Source organism: Manis javanica, chromosome 9 (genome assembly GCF_040802235.1).
Source record: "Manis javanica isolate MJ-LG chromosome 9, MJ_LKY, whole genome shotgun sequence".
Classification (NCBI taxonomy): Eukaryota; Metazoa; Chordata; class Mammalia; order Pholidota; family Manidae; genus Manis; species Manis javanica.
Genome location: NC_133164.1, coordinates 51856079 through 51876069, shown reverse-complemented (window position 1 = coordinate 51876069; position 19991 = coordinate 51856079). Strand labels below are relative to the sequence as shown.

The following is a 19991-nucleotide window of genomic DNA, read 5'->3' as shown; positions in this document are numbered from 1 at the left end:
ACGCATTATGACCTATAAACAATCAGGTCAAATATGAATATTCATTTGATTTTTGTACTTGATTTATATGTTGATCCCACATTTCTCCCTCTATTATTATTATTATTTTTATTTTTAATAAAATGCTGAAGTGGTAGGTAGATGCAAGATAAAGGTAGAAAACATAGTTTAGTGCTGTAAGAGGGCAAATGTAGATGATCAGATGATCAGGTGTGTGCCTATGGACTAAGTATTAATTCAGGCTAGACAAGGGCAGCAAGACATCCGCGGATGCAGAAGATTTCTCTCAAAGCAGGGGGGGTGAGGTTCTGAGCCTCACCTTTGTTGATCCCCAAATTCTCACCTGATGGCCCCCCTGCAACTGTGCCTGTCTTAGGTTGTTCCTCCCTTATCAAGTCTTTTAAATAGTCAATAAAGCTTAGTGATCTATATACCCTACTGATTATTTAGAAGGTACACATATCAAGAATAATTGAGATATCAGGATTTCCTACCACTTTTAAAAACAATTATAATAATCAGGGATCCAAAAGCATACTGTGCATTTATTTCCTCCTCCTTACTACCCTATGAGGGTAGTAATCCATTTTGCAAATGAACAGTCTGAAGCTCAGAGAGATGAAGTGTATTGGTCAGAGTACGCTAAGTGCTGTAGCAAACAATGCCCAAATTTCAGGGACTTAACACAAGAAAGGTCTACCTCCCTTTTGTGTTACAATCCACTGTGGCCTGTGAGGTGTGGGAGCAGGAGCACAGAGGCTGTGCTCCATTAAGTCATTCAGGGATCCAAGTTCCTTCCATGGAATGATCTACGTCTAGCTGGGCAGGTGAACAAAGAGACAGAGCAGGAAGAGTCCCACAAATGGCTTCAGAAGCCAAGTGACAAACTCCCACCCATACTCCATTGACCTGAACTCAGTCACACAGACCCATCTATCTGCAAGGAGGAAATGAAATTCAATGGTGGGCCAGGAGGAACAGGAGAAATACAGATATTGATGGGCACAGCATTTTCTGCCACATAGTAACATGACTAAGTACACAAAGGAGCTGAGCAGCAAAGCCAATACTACCTAACTGCTCTGGGAAGCTTGCTATTCTGTGTTCCTTCTCATTTCATTTCACTGAACTCACCTCCGATTTCAGCACTTCTCCAAATCACAACCATAGAGGGCTACTCTGTGTGTGTGTGTGTGTGTGTGTGTGTGTTTTCATCTGTCTTTTATTGTCTGTCTTGCAATTGCCCTTTACAAATCAATGAGTTTAGTCTTCTGAGGGGCATACACATAGACATACAAGCTGGGGAGCCCTCTGAAGCCTGTCCATGCTGTGGAATGCATGAACCCCAAGTTAATAACTCTTTTCTATAGTTAAACCTTACTTTTGACACTGTTAACTTATTTCCAACTTTCTACCTGCTTTCCCCTCAGAACCCCCCACCACCCCACCCCTGGTCAGCCGCACTGACCTCCTCTTGTAGCTTCTGTCTTTGGTCTTCACAGCTACTGTTCTTTGTGCCTAGACTGCTTTCCCCCTAGAGGTACACAGCGGCTCCTTCCCTCAAGAACACTACTCAGATTTTACCTTCTCAGGAAGACCTTCCCCTTCCCACACCACCTGCGCTCCCACTCATGCTTTATTTTCTCTTCTCATCTTTTCACATACTATGCATTTTACATATGTGTTAGATCACAAATTCTCCCTGCATGAAAATGTGAGCTCTGTGAGGGCAGAGGTTTTGGCTGCTTTGATTGTGTTTACTGCTCTATCCTTGGCACCTGAGAAAACCAAAAATACCTTTTTGAGTATCTTGAGATGCAAAAAAAAAAGGAACAAAAAAAAAAAGAGAAGGAGCACAGATAGACGCAAGGTATTGAAAGCATTACATATATATGACACAACTTCAAAGTCTTATATGAGTTTGTACAAATAATCCAACTCAATATTTTTGCTCACATACACACCCTGGCACATTTCCTTATCTGCAAAAAATAGTCAGATGGAGAAAATTGGGCCCCAAATATTTCATTCTCATTCCCTAGCTAGTTAAAAATAAATTTTACTCATATTTTTCCCCAACTATGCCTTAACAGGTCAAATGGAAAATTACTTTATATAATTTTTTAAACCTATATTATGACCTTTTAAAAATAGCATCTTACCTTATGGAAGTGAAACTAACAGTTTTCTTTGAAAATCTGAAAGCACTTTTTCTAAAATAGTCCTTCTAAGTGATTTCATCATTTTAGTAACAGTAATTAAAACAAATGTAAATTTCAGCTGAAATGTTTTATTTTGACATTCACTTTTCAAACATATACACTTAAACATGTCACTAAAAACATGGGATTCAAATGCCAAAAGGCATTATGAAACCAAAATCACTGGGGAGAGAGTTGCTCACAGATGAAACAAATTAAGGGCAGGGCAGGAAGGAGGAGGGAAGGGAAGAGAGAGAAGGGGAACTTAGGGAGAGAGGTGACGAGAAGCCAGCCGACTGCCTGCGTACACCATACTTGCATACTGCAGATGTGAAGTTTCAAAACCCAAGAAGCTATGGGACTACTGAAAAAAGGTATTTGAAACCCATCCACAGTAGCCACTGTGCCAAGGAATAATGGCACAGTAGTCAGAGGGCCTGCTTCTGAGTTCCACCCTGCCATTTACTTGGACGGATACTCATTTGGTCTTAGTTTTATCCTTTATAAAACTGATAGTTTCACATAACTAATAAATATGTTCATGTATATAAAACTGCTCTGTTAAACAATAAAATGTTAAGTGGAAAGGTATTATTACTCGATTTATGACATAAATGCCCCAAGCTTATACAAAATGGGTTTATTATACTAAATTACATCCTGGTGAGTTGAAAAAGTCCTGATATACTCAACCAGTGCAGAGAGAGGGTTAGAGACTCCAGCTCCACATGTGGTAAAGTTAATCATATTTTCTTGACATAAAAACAAGAGCCTATCAGCCTTTAAAAATATCCTTATTACAAAAAGCAGGAGAAATGGGTCTACTCCTGTATCTATTCATTTGAAAAAAAAAAACATTAAACTACAATGTAAGTTGAATCCTAAATTAAGGCTATTATCAATAATTGTTGTTGATAATTTTAAGCCACTTCACCAAATCAAAAATACAAATATGTTTCAAGTAACTAAATAGTCACAGAGGAAAACACTGGGTACCTAACAAAACCAAACTATTTGCCAAGGGAAAAATGTGATGTACTGATTATGTTAGGGTCATTATGTTAGGGTCTTTTTCAATGATCTATTCTTAGACATAAAACAAACTCTCTTTAATTAAAACCTTTGCTTATAAACACATTTCCTGAGTAAGTAAAGCCTAACAAATCCAATATGAGTGAAACACTGTCCCCTGGAAACAGAAAGGAGCCCCAAGTGGTTACAATAGTTTCATATAACCTTTCATCACTCCCACCACAGCAAACACGCAACCTTAAACGAAGCGAAAGCTTTCTAAATTTAGATACTTCCAAATAACGCATCTCAAGTTACATGTAAAGGTTTAGTAAATTATTTATTATGTCTCTTATCTTTAATAATGGGATACCATGTTTAACTTGTAATCAAAATGGAAAGAAAACTGTTATGCCATATATTACTGTACCAAGACTCAGAGTTTCCAGTCTATATTTAGGTCACATTAAAATGGAAGCTAAGACGCAAACCAAGCTAAAAATAAAATGTTCTACAAAGATGAAATTTTTAAAAGGATTGAAATCTAGCTTTATTTGGTCTCTTAAATGCTGACAGCACTTAGCTGCACCTTAACTCTACAGTGCTTTGGAAACCTAACTATATGCCATTTTCCACCATCACACAGCCAAATCCACGGCCGTATACACCTGGGTTTGGGCAGCCCACAAGTTAAGAAGGTTTTTTCATTTAAACGGCTTTTTTTAAGAAGAATATTTCTTAACACATGAAAATTATATGAACTTCAAATTTCATTGTCCTTTAAGTTTTTTTGGTACACAGCCACACTTTGGTATTGTCTATTGGTTGATTTTACACGACAGCAGTAGAGTTGAGTAATTCAGCACAGACATCATGGCTCACAAAGCTTAAAAATTTACTATCTGGCCTTTTTCAGAGAAAGTTAGCCCACTTCTGCCCTAGATGAATGTTAATTTCTTATTACTAAAGATATCTTCCTGGTCATCATCCATTCAACTTTTAAAGTTCCTACCTGCCTCGCATACCACAATTGAGTTTCTGAACAATAAACCTGTCAATATTACTTTACTCTCATTTCCTAATGGTCTTCTGGCCGTGTTTCTGTTTCTCATTTTATTTGGATCATTACCCAATACAGTGCTTCCACCCCAAACTGTGGGTAGAAGTTCTAAACAATATTTTATAATCCATTCTGTTTCTGTTTTAAATGCTGCATGCAAACTATCACAACCCACTAATGAGGTACCAATTACAATCTGAAAAATGCTGAACAAGTGTTTCCTAGTCTATTCTACTTTCAATTTTTGGTGAAAGACAACATTTTAATTATATAAAACTCCATCTCATAAAGCAGCAAAAAGTACAAATCAATATTCCCATATACTGCCTTTCCAAAAAGGCACAAGAGTTTATTTACACATCCTTTATGTTAAAGTAAAACCTATGTACTAATTGAAGAATGTGGTGACTACTGTTTTCTTAATAGACTTTAAGGGATGTCTTGAGATACAATGTTGCAAAGTTATGAATATCTTTCCAGTGCTGAGGTATGTTTGAACAAAGTTTAGAGACTCATTTATGGACATTCAAAATTAGTCCTTTATATATATAAGAAGACATATAAGTGTCAAAAATTAAATGAGAGCATAATAAACCTAACTAGGAGACATTTTGACACATGAAGCTTCAAGATATGGCCAAGATGAGTAGTTGTCAGAAAAAGTAATTAAGATAGTCCCCACCTGTTTACACCATTTGGTTTAAGACAGTTGAACAATCCTAGTTTACAAGCCTGACCAAGGTTCCTCTAGCCATTCCCTGCAAAATGAAAGACTACAGTATTCATCTGCCAATAAAAAGCAAACAGAGCTTCCTTTATGTTCATGTTCAGAACCAAGCTGGTCTGCATTTATATTAGTGTTATTTCAGAATGTCTCATTCTCAGTAAATACCTGTGAAATTCTCAACAACAGTAAATCTGAAAGTAAACTAAACCTCCTTACAACAGGACTAAGAATTTAGGGATAATAACCAAGGGTAAAGAGAGGAGGAGATATGATGAGTTATAGCTCCCCATGGCTTTCCCACGTCATCACTGCTTCCAGTTTAGTATATAAGTTATTGTTTTTCCTTTGGGGAAATAGGGCAGACAAAATCATCTAGTGTTTAGCTCCTGGTAGCTAGATGAGACTACCTGAAATTAGCTGATATAGAGAAAGGAAAAATGTGAGAAACAGAGAAAGAAAAAAGAACGGTAGAGACCAGCAAGGGAAAGGAATGAGGATGAAATGCAAAATGAAAAAGGAACAGAGAGTATACAAAATGGGGATGTGAAGAGGGTGCTAAAATGTACATGAGCATTTTATTAAACCACACTAATTTTAAAAGCATGACACTCTTTTTCTCTACTTAAGAAGTCATCATATCCACTGCAAAAAAACTGAGATTAGTGCTGTCCTAAAATTACCCCTATTTCCTTCCATAGAGAATAGGTTAACTGACTGATGACCTAACATGTTAAGTTGAACCATCGGAATTGCCTTACAGTTTATGGTGACAGATATGTTTCAACTGCATAAATTGTATCTCCGAAAGCAGCAAAAAATACAAATCGATATTCCCATATACTGCCTTTCCATAAAGTATGAGTTTATTTATAGATACTTTATTTTAAAGTAAATCCTATGCTTTTTCCCTGTTTTGAGATATATTTGATAAAATTGTATATGCTTAAAATATATAACCTGGGTGATTTGCTAGATATGTATTGTAAAATGACTACCACAATTAAGTAAATTGACATCTCCATCACCTAATGTAGTTAACTTTTTTTGTGTGTAAGAATGTTTATGATCTACTCTTAGCAAAGTTCAAGTACACAATACAGGATATTAAGTATAGTCATTGTGCTGTACATTAGTCCCCAGATCTTGCTTATTTTATAACTGAAATTCTGTACCGTTTGACCAAAATTCCAAGCCCCTGGTAATCTCTGTTCTACTCATGACCACCCTTGACCTACTAACACAGCAACTTCACTTAGTTCAACTTAATGTAATGGAATAATTTGCCATCATTAAAAAAATGAGATAGAGGTACACATGCTATTAAGAAAACGTCTAAACTGTAACTCCAAACAAACAAGACACAGCACTTGTGTAGAATGTTCCAATTAATAGTTTTTTATATATGTATGTGCATAGACATTTTCTGGAAGAACACCAAGAAAATGTCAACAACTGCCCCGAGACACAGACTAGAAGGTCTGGGATGAGAGCAAGATCACTTTTCACTGGCCACCCTCCCACCACTGAATATTTACCTCGTGCTGTTTAAATGTCTTATTATATGCATGCATTACTTTTTCAATTAAGAAAAGTCTGGATACTTTTCAAATGCCACCATCAACTTAAGACTCGACTCTTTACTAACTTTCAAATTATCTCAAACATTTAACCAGTATTTGTAACAAAGAACACTTCAAATAAGGTAATCACTTAAATTAGTGGCCTTTTTTCACTCCAAACCTGAACTAACTAAACAGCTTTATGATCGGGAAGATCTTGAAACTAAAATAAGTGCTATGTTTAACAATAATATCCATATAGATGAAGCATTATATATAAGTATATAATATATATACAGTCACTCATTTAGAAAATATATTTGATTTCCATGTATAAGTCTCTGCTGTAGGCCCTCTGTATATCTATGCATAAATGCTTTATAAAGAGACAGCGTATATACATGTGCATACATGTATATGTGTGGACGTATATGTGCATGTGCCACATATACCATCCTACGCTGCTACACAACAGATTTGAAGATGCCACTAGTAAACACAATCTGTCAGACCTGGTGGTTACCTGGTATATCTTCAGGATATATAAGCAAAAGCTGCTTTCTATCTTAAAAACCATTAAGCCTTGGGCTGGTCCTAGGGTCCCCTTCTTTTCCAGGCTCTCCCATCTTATCTGTACAGGGTATCAAGCAAGTATCTGTCTTGTTCTGAAGATCTTTCCCTTGACCTTTATCATGATCATAAATGAAGACTGGGAACGAATATCAAATGCAGTTCTCATTTTATGAATTCACTCACTTGCCCTCACGCTCTGCCCTGAGAATCAGTATATGTGATAAAGAATGTAACTGATGAAATCTGTAGCTTATATGAACAGTCCAAATTTGGGGGGCTGGCAGGGAGGTTGAGGCTCACTGGTATCAGAGGTGTTAGACCCTGATCGCAGGTTTCATACGTGAAAATGCTGATAAACTTATACACACTTATATGAGTTAGTATAAAAGGCAGAATTTCTGAAACAATACATCTTGGGAGATTTAAGGAACATTTTATTTAATAATCACTCTCTCTAATGATGGCAAAACAAATGTACTAAATACTTTATTAGAAAGCTAAATGGAAAACCAAAAATAAATATGCTTCTTGAATTTAACTTTAGTCTGGATAATATGCTTCACCCCAAACCACAGATCGTACCAAATTTAAACAGTATAAGCTTGACTATGACCATGAGTTCATAGCACCTACAAATTTTAGTGGTACTACCAATAAATTTGTTGACTTTACTCAATTCAAGTTAGAGCCAACTTCAAATTTTCTTTCAAACAGTATAAATTTACCAGTTAATCTTTATAAAACTCTAACCATTTCATATGAATACACAAAATATACCATTTTTAAACTTGCTATTTTGCCCATTATTAACAGTTCTGTGAACTTTTTTAAAATTAAGATTTCAACTTAGTGAAGTCCCTACTTATTTAGCCTTAATCTTCTAAAAATACTTTAAATTCCATATCCTTACGACAAATTGTTAAAGTTAAAAATGTCATTATTAAGAGGAGTTACAAGATGTGCCCTTAAAAAAATGACTCTTACTCTGCTAAGTCCATCTTGTTAACAGTTGTGTGTGCTTATGCATATTTATTTTTAAAAATGAGGCAGGCTAACATAAGCATGAATCCACAGGCATATAATAAAAGTCCTACTTTCAAATTGAGGTCCATTAACCTTAGAAAACAAATTCTCATAAAAATGGGTACAGAGTGAATGAACTTTTGCAAACTTATTTTTCAAGAGAGCACACAAATCCAGTGATTACATTGGTTCCCTTTCCAAATTCCTCATTAAAATCCCCCAGAGACAACCGAGTTTCTGCAAGATGATTTTTGAAGACGAAAATCAGAGTATATAAATAATCCTTTAGTCTTAAGCATTTGCTATGTATATTTTCAGGATCAAATTCAAACTCAACTTTGAGCCCTCACAGGTCAACAGTACCTGCTTCAGAAATAAGAGTTTAACAAATGCTAAACTCCATAACACAAGAGGTTAATTTTCACTATTAAAAATAACTATGGGTGTGTTGATAAAATCTGAATTCTGCATTTAACAGGAACCTACGACTCTTTAAAAGCCTGGGCTGCTTTTTGCGTCGCGCAGAGTACGCTTAACCACGAGCATCACTGACCGCCGGCGTCGCCGGACGGCTTTCTGCCTTGCAAAAGGCAGCAGGAGGCAGAGGCTGTCCGGGGTCACTCCCACCCGCCCTCACAGAGCGGCCAAGGCAGGAACAGGCTGCTGCCCGCGTTAGAGAAGCTGGCGGGCTCCCTACAGCTCTGGCTGGTCGGCCTGCGTGCGCAACGCACACGCTACCGAACCACCGCTCGGCCGGGAAGGCAAAAAATAGCAGTCCTTTTAAGTTCCCGGAGTGGGAGCTCTCCACAGCGCGGCGGGTTTTCCCACGCTCCACGCTCCCGCTCGCTTCTCGTCCGCCTCCGCCTCCGCCTCCGCGCGCCCCGCGCCTACCCCGCGGTCGGGAATCCCCTCCGGCCACTTGTCCAGCTCCCGCGGCCCCGCCCCCGGCCAGGCCCCGCCCCCACCGCCGCTCCCGCGCTCCCGGCACCGCCCCGCGCGCTCCCAGCGCCGCGGGCACCCACTCTTCTCCCCGCCCGCCGCCGTCCGCCTCACCTTGGTCCGGATCTGCCCCGAGGTGGACACTTTGCGGATCAGTTTCTGGGGTCCCTCTTGCTCCGCTTCGCTGTCGGACGAATCGTCTCCGGGACCCGCCGAGACCGCGGCGGCAGTAACCGCGGCGCTAGCCCCAGTGGCCGCTCCTCCAGCGGCGCCCGGAGGGTGGTGCTGGCCGCCGGCCCCAGCCATCCTTTCCACGTCCTGCGGGGACACAGCACCGCCCGGCGGGGGCGGCGGCGGCGGTCAAGCGGTGCGCTCTGTCCCGGCCGTGCCGGGAGCCCCGCGCCCAGCTGCCGCCATCTTCCGATCCCCTAGCCGCCCCCGCGGGGAAGGGTCCCCGGGGACCGGGCGCCCTCCCCAGGGGCCCCCAGGCTCCTTCGCCCGGCTGCGGCGACAACGGCGAGCGCGGAGGGGCACCAAGGACGCGAACCATGGCCCGCCTGGGACCCCTGCGCACCCCACCTCGGGATGTTACAGGGCTCGGACCCAGAACCGAGCAGCGCGGGTAGAGAAGACAGGAGTGAAGGGGGATCGGGAGAGCCTCCCACTTCCTCTAGGGCCTGGGGTCCCCGGGATGGGCGGGAGAGCGGGGAGAAGCCACGGCCAACCCCCGCAGGAGTGGCAGAGGCGATGCTTCCTCCCTGGGTTCATGGGCGCAGGAGTAAGAACGGCTCCCGGAGTGGAAAGAGAACCTCGAGCTTCCTCCCGCCTCCCCTGGGCGCACCCTGCCACCTTCTGGAACCAGAATCCAGAGAAGCTTGGGCCTTGCTCACAGTTCCCTCTGAATAAAAGTCCCCTCTGCCCCTGAGGTGGCTGGGCGCTGCTCCTTTTCTCACTACCCACCAGCCCTTCTCTGGTGACCCATACCTCTCCCGCCTCTGCCTTGGGGCTTGGGCCCTTGCAGCAATCCCAACCGCGCAGTTTGGTTTCTGGCCCACCCCCACCTTCATCCGGCGCACACGGAAGAGAAGAGCATTTTCCGGGAGGTTCCACTCCGCTCCGAGAACTTTTCGCTCAGAAAGAGCGATCCCTTTGCCTAACAGGAAACTGGGAAGGGCGGGGAGAGAGCGCAGAAACAAGAGAGTACCCGCCGCCCAAGACGACAGAATGCAAAATAATGTCCAAACTGAAGCGCTGGCCGAGACTGCCTGGAAGAAAACAATACACTGGAGCCATGTGAACACCAGTGCCCGAGCACGAAAACATTGGAGGTCCTTGGAGAGCCACTCCCTAACCAGGACTAGAGCGAGAGGAAACGGGATCAACAGGCAGCAGCCACCGCGCACAGCTCGTCCCCAGCGAGCTGGTTAAAGCGGGCACTTGGGATCAATAGCCTCGCGGCAGGTCGTACCGACTCAGCGTCAAAGAACTCTTGTAGGTGTGGGAGGGCTTGGGGGAAAAGATAGTAAAATGACAGATTTCCTCCCAACTGGTGTCCGCTACGTTTTTAAGTAGGGCAAAAAGTCCCTGCTAGACTCTGGATCTCCTCACGCTTCAGTAAAGCATTCAGTCCCCTTCTCGTGTTCATGCCCTTCAGAACCCATTCGTATTTTTCAGTTGATATGTATGACCTTTAAGGGTCATCCAAATTAAGATGCTATTGGGTTTTTTTTAGTTTGCAATCTTAATCTCAACAATAATTTGCCGTGTCAGAACTACCAGTTCTAAGAGGCTTTAAAAAACAATATGCAATCCCAACACTATATATCCACTTTGTTGATTAAATTCATTAAAATGTAAAATGTGCTGGTTAGTTTGAATCTCCAAAGACAGGAGATTGCAGCCATGTGATACTGCTAGAGGTTACTTCTCCAGCTTCATTTGTCTTCTTTAGGAAGAGAAGGAGTTGGACAAAATTAACTTTAAGAGTTCTTATGGCCCTGTAATTCAATATCTACAAATAACATAATCACTGTGAAGAGAATTATTGAAGAGAAAAAATAATCAAAATAATGGCCTTTAGCCCAGTTTATTCGGCACTGACAAGTCCAATGGTTTGGCAGTGTAGACAAGAACACCTGGCAAAGGGACCTTTTAAAGAACAAACCTAGTTCAGACCTCTCTTTTACTGTAAAGAAATGGAGGCCCAAAATCCAGGGCTGGGACCAAAGTCAAAACCATGTGATTACTATCTTAATGTTCTATTCACTTTACCACATACAACAAAGTTAGTCAATTATTGTATGCTTCTATTCACACTTTAGGCTTTCGAGTTTTATAGGGTATCATTTTCCAGAATCCAGGCAGACTAAAAGGCAGGGTTTAACGCCCATGTCTATTCTGTGATCTTAAGAAAACTGAATACATTTCTCACTCTGATTCAATAAGACTGCATCAACACAGTTTAAAAGAGCTTCATGTACAAGAGCTGAGCAAATAGATCCTCAAAGTAAAAGTATTAATTACTTCATAAAAATTAACCTCATAGTTAACACCTGCTCTTCAAAAACTCCATAGCAAGTTCCAAAACTTGGTAGCTACTTGGAAAGCATAGCCAGTCTTAGACAGCTCATGCTAAATAAATTATCCCTGCTCTACAATTTCTCTGGCACATAGAATGCTCAGAGTAAAAATACTGAATGAAGGAATGTCACTTCATTTCCCACAAAAGGCAGCTCATGAAAAACCCTCTTTCCCTCAATTATCTCTTCTGAGGAGACTATTTCAAGTAATCCCTAATTTAAGGTACCTGATCACTGGTTTCTTCTCAGATCTTATCTATAAATTAAAAGTTTCCAGATGAATATTCAATCTGTATATTATAAACCTGAAATGCTCTTCATTTTCCTTAAAAATAGCATAGCAATGTCCAACGGCTCAATATTTTTCAACCATCTTAGTGTAGCTCAAAATGGCAACTAAAATTTCAAATATGTGGTATACAACATTATTTCTTTGATTTACAAGATTTCCTTGGCTTTTCCTTACTTGTTTTCAAATTTCCAAGTAATTTCTTAGACCTGTCTTAGATTATTTCTTTTATTATTGTTACTTTGAAATCTTTCTTTGGAACATACATATCACAAACACACTATTAAAAACTTGAACATAAGCCACATAGACATTGTGCTCAGGATGTAATGGAAATAGAAGTTACCATTAAATTAGCTTTCTACTTATAGGGCTTCCTGTTCTATTAAAAAAAAATTATTATACTGAAGATGTATAAATCACAGCCAATTATTCTAATACCAATTTTATGAAAACTGGTATATTGTTATTTATTAAGTCATATTATCATCATTGATCAATACTCATAACAAAGAAAGCTAAACATCTTTATGTAACTTTTAAATCCCCTGTGTTCTATTGTTTTACATTAAATATTATATATATATAACATGTAGAAATCTACATTTATATCCTGAAGAACCCAAGCAGGCACTTTCAAAACTATCTTATCCCAGGACTCACATTTCTAATCAATGGGAACCATGCAAAGATCGCTGCAAGTTTAAAAAGTACAGGCCTGCTTGCATTCAAACTTTAGAACTACTTCCAAAATATACTGTTACCTCTTTAGAACTTAACATTCAAAACTTTATGAAAATTTTTTTGTTACCTTAACTGAAAAGACTGAGATTAATTGTGATACCAACTGCATGCATACATGGTCATACCCTGCACCCAAGCAAGAATCTTTTGTCATCTAGATCTAATGTATAAAATGCTTATAACCTCTCATATTCTTGACCCTTTTTCCTTGGAAACACTTCCCTTCCTAATCTTCCATGAGTGCTGAAGTTTCATCAGAGCCAACTAGATAAAAATTATGTGGAAATAAAAACAAATTTTAGTAAGATGTACCCTAGTATCATTCCTCTAAGAACTACTTTGTAAAATACACCCACACCTTTAAAATTTTGGCTAGAATTCAAACTATCCATTTCCCCCTCAAGATGTTATCTATGAGTAAGGGGTCATAGGTAAATATCTTCCTGCCCACCTTTTCCCACCACCAAAATATTTTTAATTGATTAGAAATTTAGGTAATGCCTCTATTTCCACTGATTTGATTATATTCCAAAGCAAGCATTAAAGGACATACACAGTAACCTGAATGCTAACATTTATCTTCTTTTAAGCCCAATGCCCTAACTGGAGTAATAATAAGGCTGACAGTTTATTTAAAGGCTCTCACTTAACTAAGTAACTTCATTTCATTTCCAAATACAAAGGATGTCATTAAGTCCAGAAGCTGCTTCTCAAATCCAGACAAGGGTGTATTTCAAGTCAGAAGTGTTGTTTTCTTAACTATTCAGCATTGATTCCTTAAATTGTTACTTTTCTGTTTGAATAGTTCCATGTAGAATCATGTTCTAGGCTCCATCAAAAAACACTAAGGAGACCAAATCTTCAATACATGCTGTTATATACAATAAGGGATAATGCAACAGGATCTGTGTAATGTGAATATTGCCTGTTCAATATTGAATATGCCTTTTCATAAATATAAGTGAATATACTATTATGATAAAGCATTAAAATTGCCTATATTTAAATTCAAAAAGCAGATTTCAAACAAATGCAAAATGAAGTCTAGGTCAGAAATGAGGTTCTCAACCCAAGTTCTTTGAGGGTCCCCAGATTGGGTTCTAGGAATTCTGTGATTCTCTTGAGATTTTATTATTAAACATTTTTATTAAAACTAAGTATTTTAAGAAAGTATGCTGTGAGGATTTAAGGATTTGTCTTTGTTGTTAACTGCTATATCCAACAGTCCTAGAATATAGCAGGTGCTGGATAAAATCTGTTGAGTAAATAAAAAGGCCTTCAGTGTTTATGTATGTATGTATAAGTATGTTACATAGGCATATTTTGGGGAGTGAGTCCATAGCTTTGATTAGATTCTTAAAGGGGTCACTGACCCAAGAAAAGTTCAAGAATCCCTGAATTTTGGTGAAATTTTGTGTCCCTTCATACAATTAGATTAGGTTGATAGTTCTTTCACTCCAGTTCTGAAATAATTAAAATTTAAATACTTTTTTCCCTAATTTATCTTCTTTTTTCTTTATATGCCACTTCCAATAATTTGGTTAACTTATCTTAAATGAGAATTCTCAAAACTTTGTGATTATTCACATGTGGCCACAGAGTTTCAAATAAAATCACTTTGCCAAAAGTATCATTTTATGCCAATACCTGAGATCTCTTAAGACTTTTTTTGGGAGGCTATCTAAATGTAAACTATTAACATATATGAAACTGACATTCTGTTCATTTAAGAATGTATGTCCTGTGAGGACTTAAGGATTTGTGTCTGTTTTGTAACTGCTATATCCAACACTCCTAGAACTTATTAGATGCTGGATGAACCAACTGTTGAGTAAAATAAAAAAGCTTTCAGTGTTTAAAGAAAATAGGCCTAATTTTTTAGGAGAGTTCTGGGGTCTGGATAAAAAGTCCCAATTCATTTACACATTTCTGTTAGGACTATAGTTTTAAGGGCCAATAAATGAGCATTTTCATTTTTGTCACTTTAAGTGAAACAAAAAATTAAAATTTTTCTTTTTTTTCCTAGGCACAAAGTAGATGTGGCATCAGCACCCTTAAGTAAAATACATATAACAGGTATTTTTCATTGTGACTGGTGTTGGCTGAAAGTCTCTGGGTTCAAAAGGGTCTTCCTATAGAAAAGGTTAAAAGTAACAATGGAACAAAAACAGGTCACTGATTTTACTTCTCAATGATCCTTGATTTACATTTTAAAACTGAATTGTATTTTTAATTTCAAGAATAATTTAATCCCCAGCGATAACCACAATCAAAGAAGTATGAGCAGATGGGTAACCTAACAACATGTTCACATTTACAAAAGCAAAGGCAGCTTGCAGGTACAGACGGATCTAAGTCGAAGGACACTTCTAAAAAGGTCGGGAAACAGGAGGCAGAGAAAAGTACTTGGGCAAAGGAGCTGGGAGTTTACATATTAGAAAAGAAAAAGGAGAACCTAGCGTAGCACCTGACCTAGAAGCTCTGAACAGACACGGGGGCTAGCCCGAGCCGACGTGCGGGGTTCCTGGGAAAAAAGCAACAGAACACCTCGAACAGAAGACGGGTGAGGCCAGATATTTCGGACGAAGCTTTTCAAATAGGTTCAAGAATTTCAACAAAGGCGAAGTAGCATCGAGGGAGGGCGTGAGGAGCCCAAACGCGATGCCAGGGAAAGGCAGTCCACACCGGACTGCAGAGCTCTGCGTGAGACGGGGATTCCGGGGCAGACTCCCCGGAGGGATGTGCGATGGTTCTGACTGCCTGAGTTGGAAGAAAGAAGTTTGGAGGAGTTTGAGGAAACAAATCCAAAGGCAACCCCCCCCCCAACACACCCCGGTCTCCTCCTCGTCTTCACGCACCCAATACCCACGGCACACGCTCCTCTAGGTTCCTAAAATTACCCAACCTCCGCGTTGCATGTGCAGCAAAATCTTGGGCGAAATGGAGGTTAGCTTCCCGCTTCATCCCTGGCAAGAAAAACACAAATCCCTGAACCCTAAAAAGCCCGGGGCTTTAGCTGCGAGCAGGAGTGGGAGGCGTGGTCCCGGGCTTCGAGCGGCGCTCAGCCTCCCAGCCGGAGGTCCTCAGGAACCTGCGCGCCCAGGTGCCTGCCAGGGCGCGCCCTCGGGAGGGAAGACCGGTCCCCTCCGAGCGCAGCACGCGGACCCCACGGTCGGAGTTCCTCCTCTCCCCTTTCCTACCCTGACGCCCTGAAATCAAGTAAAAAGTTGGTAAGTCGATGAAGCGAAGCAAACGATCCTCCCAGGGCCGTCGTGAGGTCCGGCCGCTCGGGAAGAGCCTCGGCTGGCCGGACAAAGGCGCTCCGGGCGGCGAGCGAGGAGCCCAGGCGGCGGAGGAAGCGCTGCCCCGGCTGGGAAGCAGCTGGGAACCTCATCCCGGGCCATTTCCTGAACGGAACCCGGCCCGGGAGGGGGAAGCAGAGGAGCAGTGGGAGGGGGTGCGCGCGGGCGCGGTACCCACCGGTTCCTCCCAGGCCGGGCTGCGGGCGCCGGGCGCGGGGCGCACGTGCTGTGGCTCCATCGCGCCGGCCCGCGCCCGCCGGCCGCCGGGGCGCGGGGACCCGGACCCCCGCCGCGACCGGAGCCGCTGGATGCGCTTCCCTCGCCGCGGTCCTCTCGGCCGCCGCCGCCGCCGCCCGGCTCCCGCCCGGGGCCAGCCACCGGCCCTCCCGCTGGCTCCGGCTTCCGCCGCGTTGCGCTCTCCCGCCCCCGCGCCGGTCCCTTCCTCCTCCACCTCCTCCTCCTTCTCCTCCTCCTCGGTCCAGCTCCGAGCGGTCCGCTCCCCGCCGCCGCCACCGCCGCCTCCCACGGCCGCAGAATCCGCCCCTCGCTCCTTCCTCCGCCCACGGCTCCCTCCCCTTTTCCTCCCCGCTTCGCGCCCCTCCCCCCGTCGCCCCCTCCTCCCGGCGGGCGGCCCGGGACGCACGTGACCCCCCTGTCAGGCCTTATAAGGCGCGGAACCGAAAGCGGTCGCGGGGTGGTCACGGGCACCGGGCGGCTGGGGGTACTGGAGCGGCCTCCCCCGGGACCGGGAGCGGCGGGGAAAGCCCGGGCTGGGCCGGCGCACGCTCCGGCGACCGGAGCGGCGGTGGCCGGGAGTCCCGGGAGACTCCTCCCAGCGCCCCTCTCCCTGTCTCCCTCTCCCGGTGCCTGCAGCCCGCGCCTGCCTCCCTCCAAACGTTGGCTGCCCGCACTACAGGCACCTCCCCTCCTTTGGACGCTGAGGCTTGAAAGAAATCACCCTGGACAGTAACCGACTTGAACAGAGCAAGGGAGATACTGCACTCCAGAGCCGCTCCGACAGCCACGCCGAGAATGGCTTATTCTTTGTGATGTTAAAAAGCTTGCAGACGGGTGACCATCTGCAAGAGAGGTTAAGCTTGAGAGAGCCCTTGTTTCATTCAGTTTTAATGATTAACGGTTTCGTGGAAAGAAAACTGGCCAAGGAGTCGATCTGCCTTCCAATACGAGCATTACATTCAAATTAAGGAAATGGACTGGTTCGGAGCGAACGCTCAATAAATAGCAAGTCACCTCCTCCAGCCCTTTGAGAACAACTTTTCAAATGGCATTTCCGATCATCTTTGTGGCATCAAAGTCTGCTTCCATCTAGTTTCAATCCAAAAATGGCTTTTCACAGGTTATTCCCTCTCCTGGACTCTTAGGCCCCTTCTACCAGCATCTTCCTACCGCCCTTATGTCAAACACATTCAAACATTTTAGACAAGCCGAAAAATTAAAAACACACTTGATCCAGTCTGCCTCCATTCCCCACCTCCTCACAGCCAAACTCCTGAGGGTGATAAATGCTTGTTCTTATTCCCGGCAAACCAAACTTCTACCCAGGCAACACTGCCAAAGACCCCCTGTGGCTTTGAAAATTCCCTAACCCACTGGGTCGTTAGTGTTTATTTTCCAATTCTTTTCTTAACCTATCTGCAGCATTTGTAACTGGGGACCAGACTTACTTTGAAACTATTCCTTCCACTGGCCCCTATGACACTTCAGCATCCAAATTCTCTAACCATTTCTTGCTCAGCCCATTTGCCACCTCTTACATGTTGGAGAGCCTGAATAGTCTGCCTTTGGTCTGTTGCTAAAGCTGCCTGGTCTATCCAGACCCACCCATGTCTTAACTACCAAGAGGTGCTGATAATTCACAAACATTCCTATCCCAAATCTCCAGGTCTGTAAAACCAACTTCTTACCAAAAATTTCTACCCAAATGTCCCGCGGGCCTTAAATTCAGCTTGACTAAAACAGAAGTTAACTTTCCTGTCAGCTGACTTCTTTTTCCCTCTAGTCATGCTCTCTCAGTAAATATCTCCACAACCAACCTAACACAAAAGAGAAGAAGGAAAATTGTTCCAGGCTCCTCCTTCTCCCTCTCATTGTCCCCCTCCATTGCATGAGACATTCTTATCACCTTGCCTCCATTTCACTTTTCTTCCCTGGCTTCAGGTCCTTTGTTTCAAGCCCCTGAAGCATTGCATTACTTTCCTTATGAGCCTCACTGCCTCTAAACTGGTGGCACCTCCACTCCTGCCATATCTCACACTGTGGCCAAAGTAAGCCTTCTGAAATATAAAATTGAGCAAGTCATTACCTAGACAAGTCCTTCAAATTGCTCCCCATTACCTTTAGGGTGAAGACCAAATACCTTAGCCACTATCTATTTCTTCAGTCCCATCAATCTACTCTTGAGTTCCTCACATGCAGTTCCCTATCAGGCCACTTATTTTTATGCTGTGCGCTCTCATGGAATGGCCTTCCTCTTATTCAGCCTGCCCAAACACCTGCTCATCTTTCAAGATTCAATCTAAGAGTCACTGTTCTTATGAAATCTTTTGACCCTGCTGTACATTAGAACTGGCCACTCTCTAGACTTTTTGCCAAACTCACCCCCATCATAATGCCTTGGAAGACTTTATTAAACTCATTTTTAATATATAATTTCTCTGATGACAAGTACTATGACAGACTTCTATGCTACTTCTCAGTACAATTTCTGACACATAGTAGGTACTCATTAGATGTCACATGAATTATATGATAGACTTTGAGTTACTATGTTTTTATGGTTATAGAAAATCATCTTCCCACACATCATCTCTTAATTCTCACAATTCTGCAATTAATATTATCATCTTTATAAAGATGACAACTGAAACTAGAAAAGAATATAGCAACTTGCCCAAGATTCTGCTGTATAAATCACAACACCAGGACTACAACCCAGTTTGCCCAGTCAAGTTTATTTCACATTTATCTATTGTTTTATACCTTAAATTCTATTTTGTACGATATAATAGCTCTTTTTGCTAGTGGTTACCTAGTATATCTCTTTCCATCTCTTTATTTGCAACTATTCTGAATCACTATGTGTGTCTTATAAATAACAATTTAATTTACCTATTATTAACTCATTCTGAGAGTCTGCCTTTCAGTAACAGATTTTAATTGATTTGCATTTATCATGTATATTAATTAGGGTAAAAGGTTGTTGTAAGAAAGATCCTTCCTCCCTCCTTCCCCCAAAACATAATGTCTGTTTCTCTCTCATGAAACAGTCTTGGGATAAGAGGTCCAGGTTGCTGGGCTCCTTTGCACCATATCGCTATTCCATTCCCTAGGGCATTACCTTCATCTGCCTGGTAGAAGCTGGTTACAGAATTCCAGCACACAGCAGGAAGAGGAGAGTATAAGGAGCACAGCTTCTTAAAGCCTAGACCTAGAAGTGACACATTTCTCATCTGCTCATATCCCATTGACCAGAACTTAGTTACATGGTCACACCTAGCAGTAAAGGAGTGGGGAAATGAGGCCACCAACCAGGCAACTTTGTCCCAACCACGACTCTACTACTATGGAAAACAGAGAACAGATTTTGGTGAAAACTAGCTCTCCACCACATTATGATCACCATCTTTGGATTTATTACCACCTTTTCATTTCCCATTTATTTAACTTTCTCTTTCTTTGCTTCTTTTTTCTTTCTTGCCTTCTATTCTATTAACTGAATTATTTAGTTTTCACTCCCTTTTTCTAAACACTTATATTGGTTTGATATTTTTACCTTGTATTTCAATTCTTATTGGTTACCCTTAACATAATAACATTAATACTTAACATCCCAGATTAGTCAATATCTTCATTCCCTTCCTTGAAAGATAATCTTAAAGAAATAAAAATAAATAAAACACTTTAACTCCCAAGTTCCTCTTCTATAAACTTGTATTGATATCTAGTATTTTCTTAATTCCCATT

At 41.9% G+C, this 19991-nt stretch overlaps 1 protein-coding gene and 1 long non-coding RNA gene across 4 annotated transcripts in view; both read right to left on the bottom strand.

Annotated features, from left to right (window-relative positions):
- Positions 1–16385, bottom strand: part of DGKH (diacylglycerol kinase eta) — a 199297-nt gene extending 182912 nt beyond the window's left edge. For all 3 annotated transcript variants that reach the window (XM_073212570.1, XM_073212571.1, XM_073212573.1), the window contains exons 1-2: positions 16186–16385; positions 9208–9411 (exon numbers count right to left, since the gene is read on the bottom strand). In XM_073212570.1, the coding sequence (XP_073068671.1) occupies positions 9208–9411; positions 16186–16245 (264 nt within the window). In that variant the 5' untranslated portion in view covers positions 16246–16385. The remainder of the gene's footprint in view (positions 1–9207; positions 9412–16185) is intronic.
- On the bottom strand, positions 15309–16172 carry LOC118973265 (uncharacterized). The gene is made up of 3 exons (XR_005062531.2): positions 15906–16172; positions 15564–15671; positions 15309–15465 (listed from the first exon to the last, which is right to left on the bottom strand). It is a non-coding gene; the product is annotated as an uncharacterized lncRNA (long non-coding RNA).
- Positions 16386–19991: the final 3606 nt, after the last annotated feature.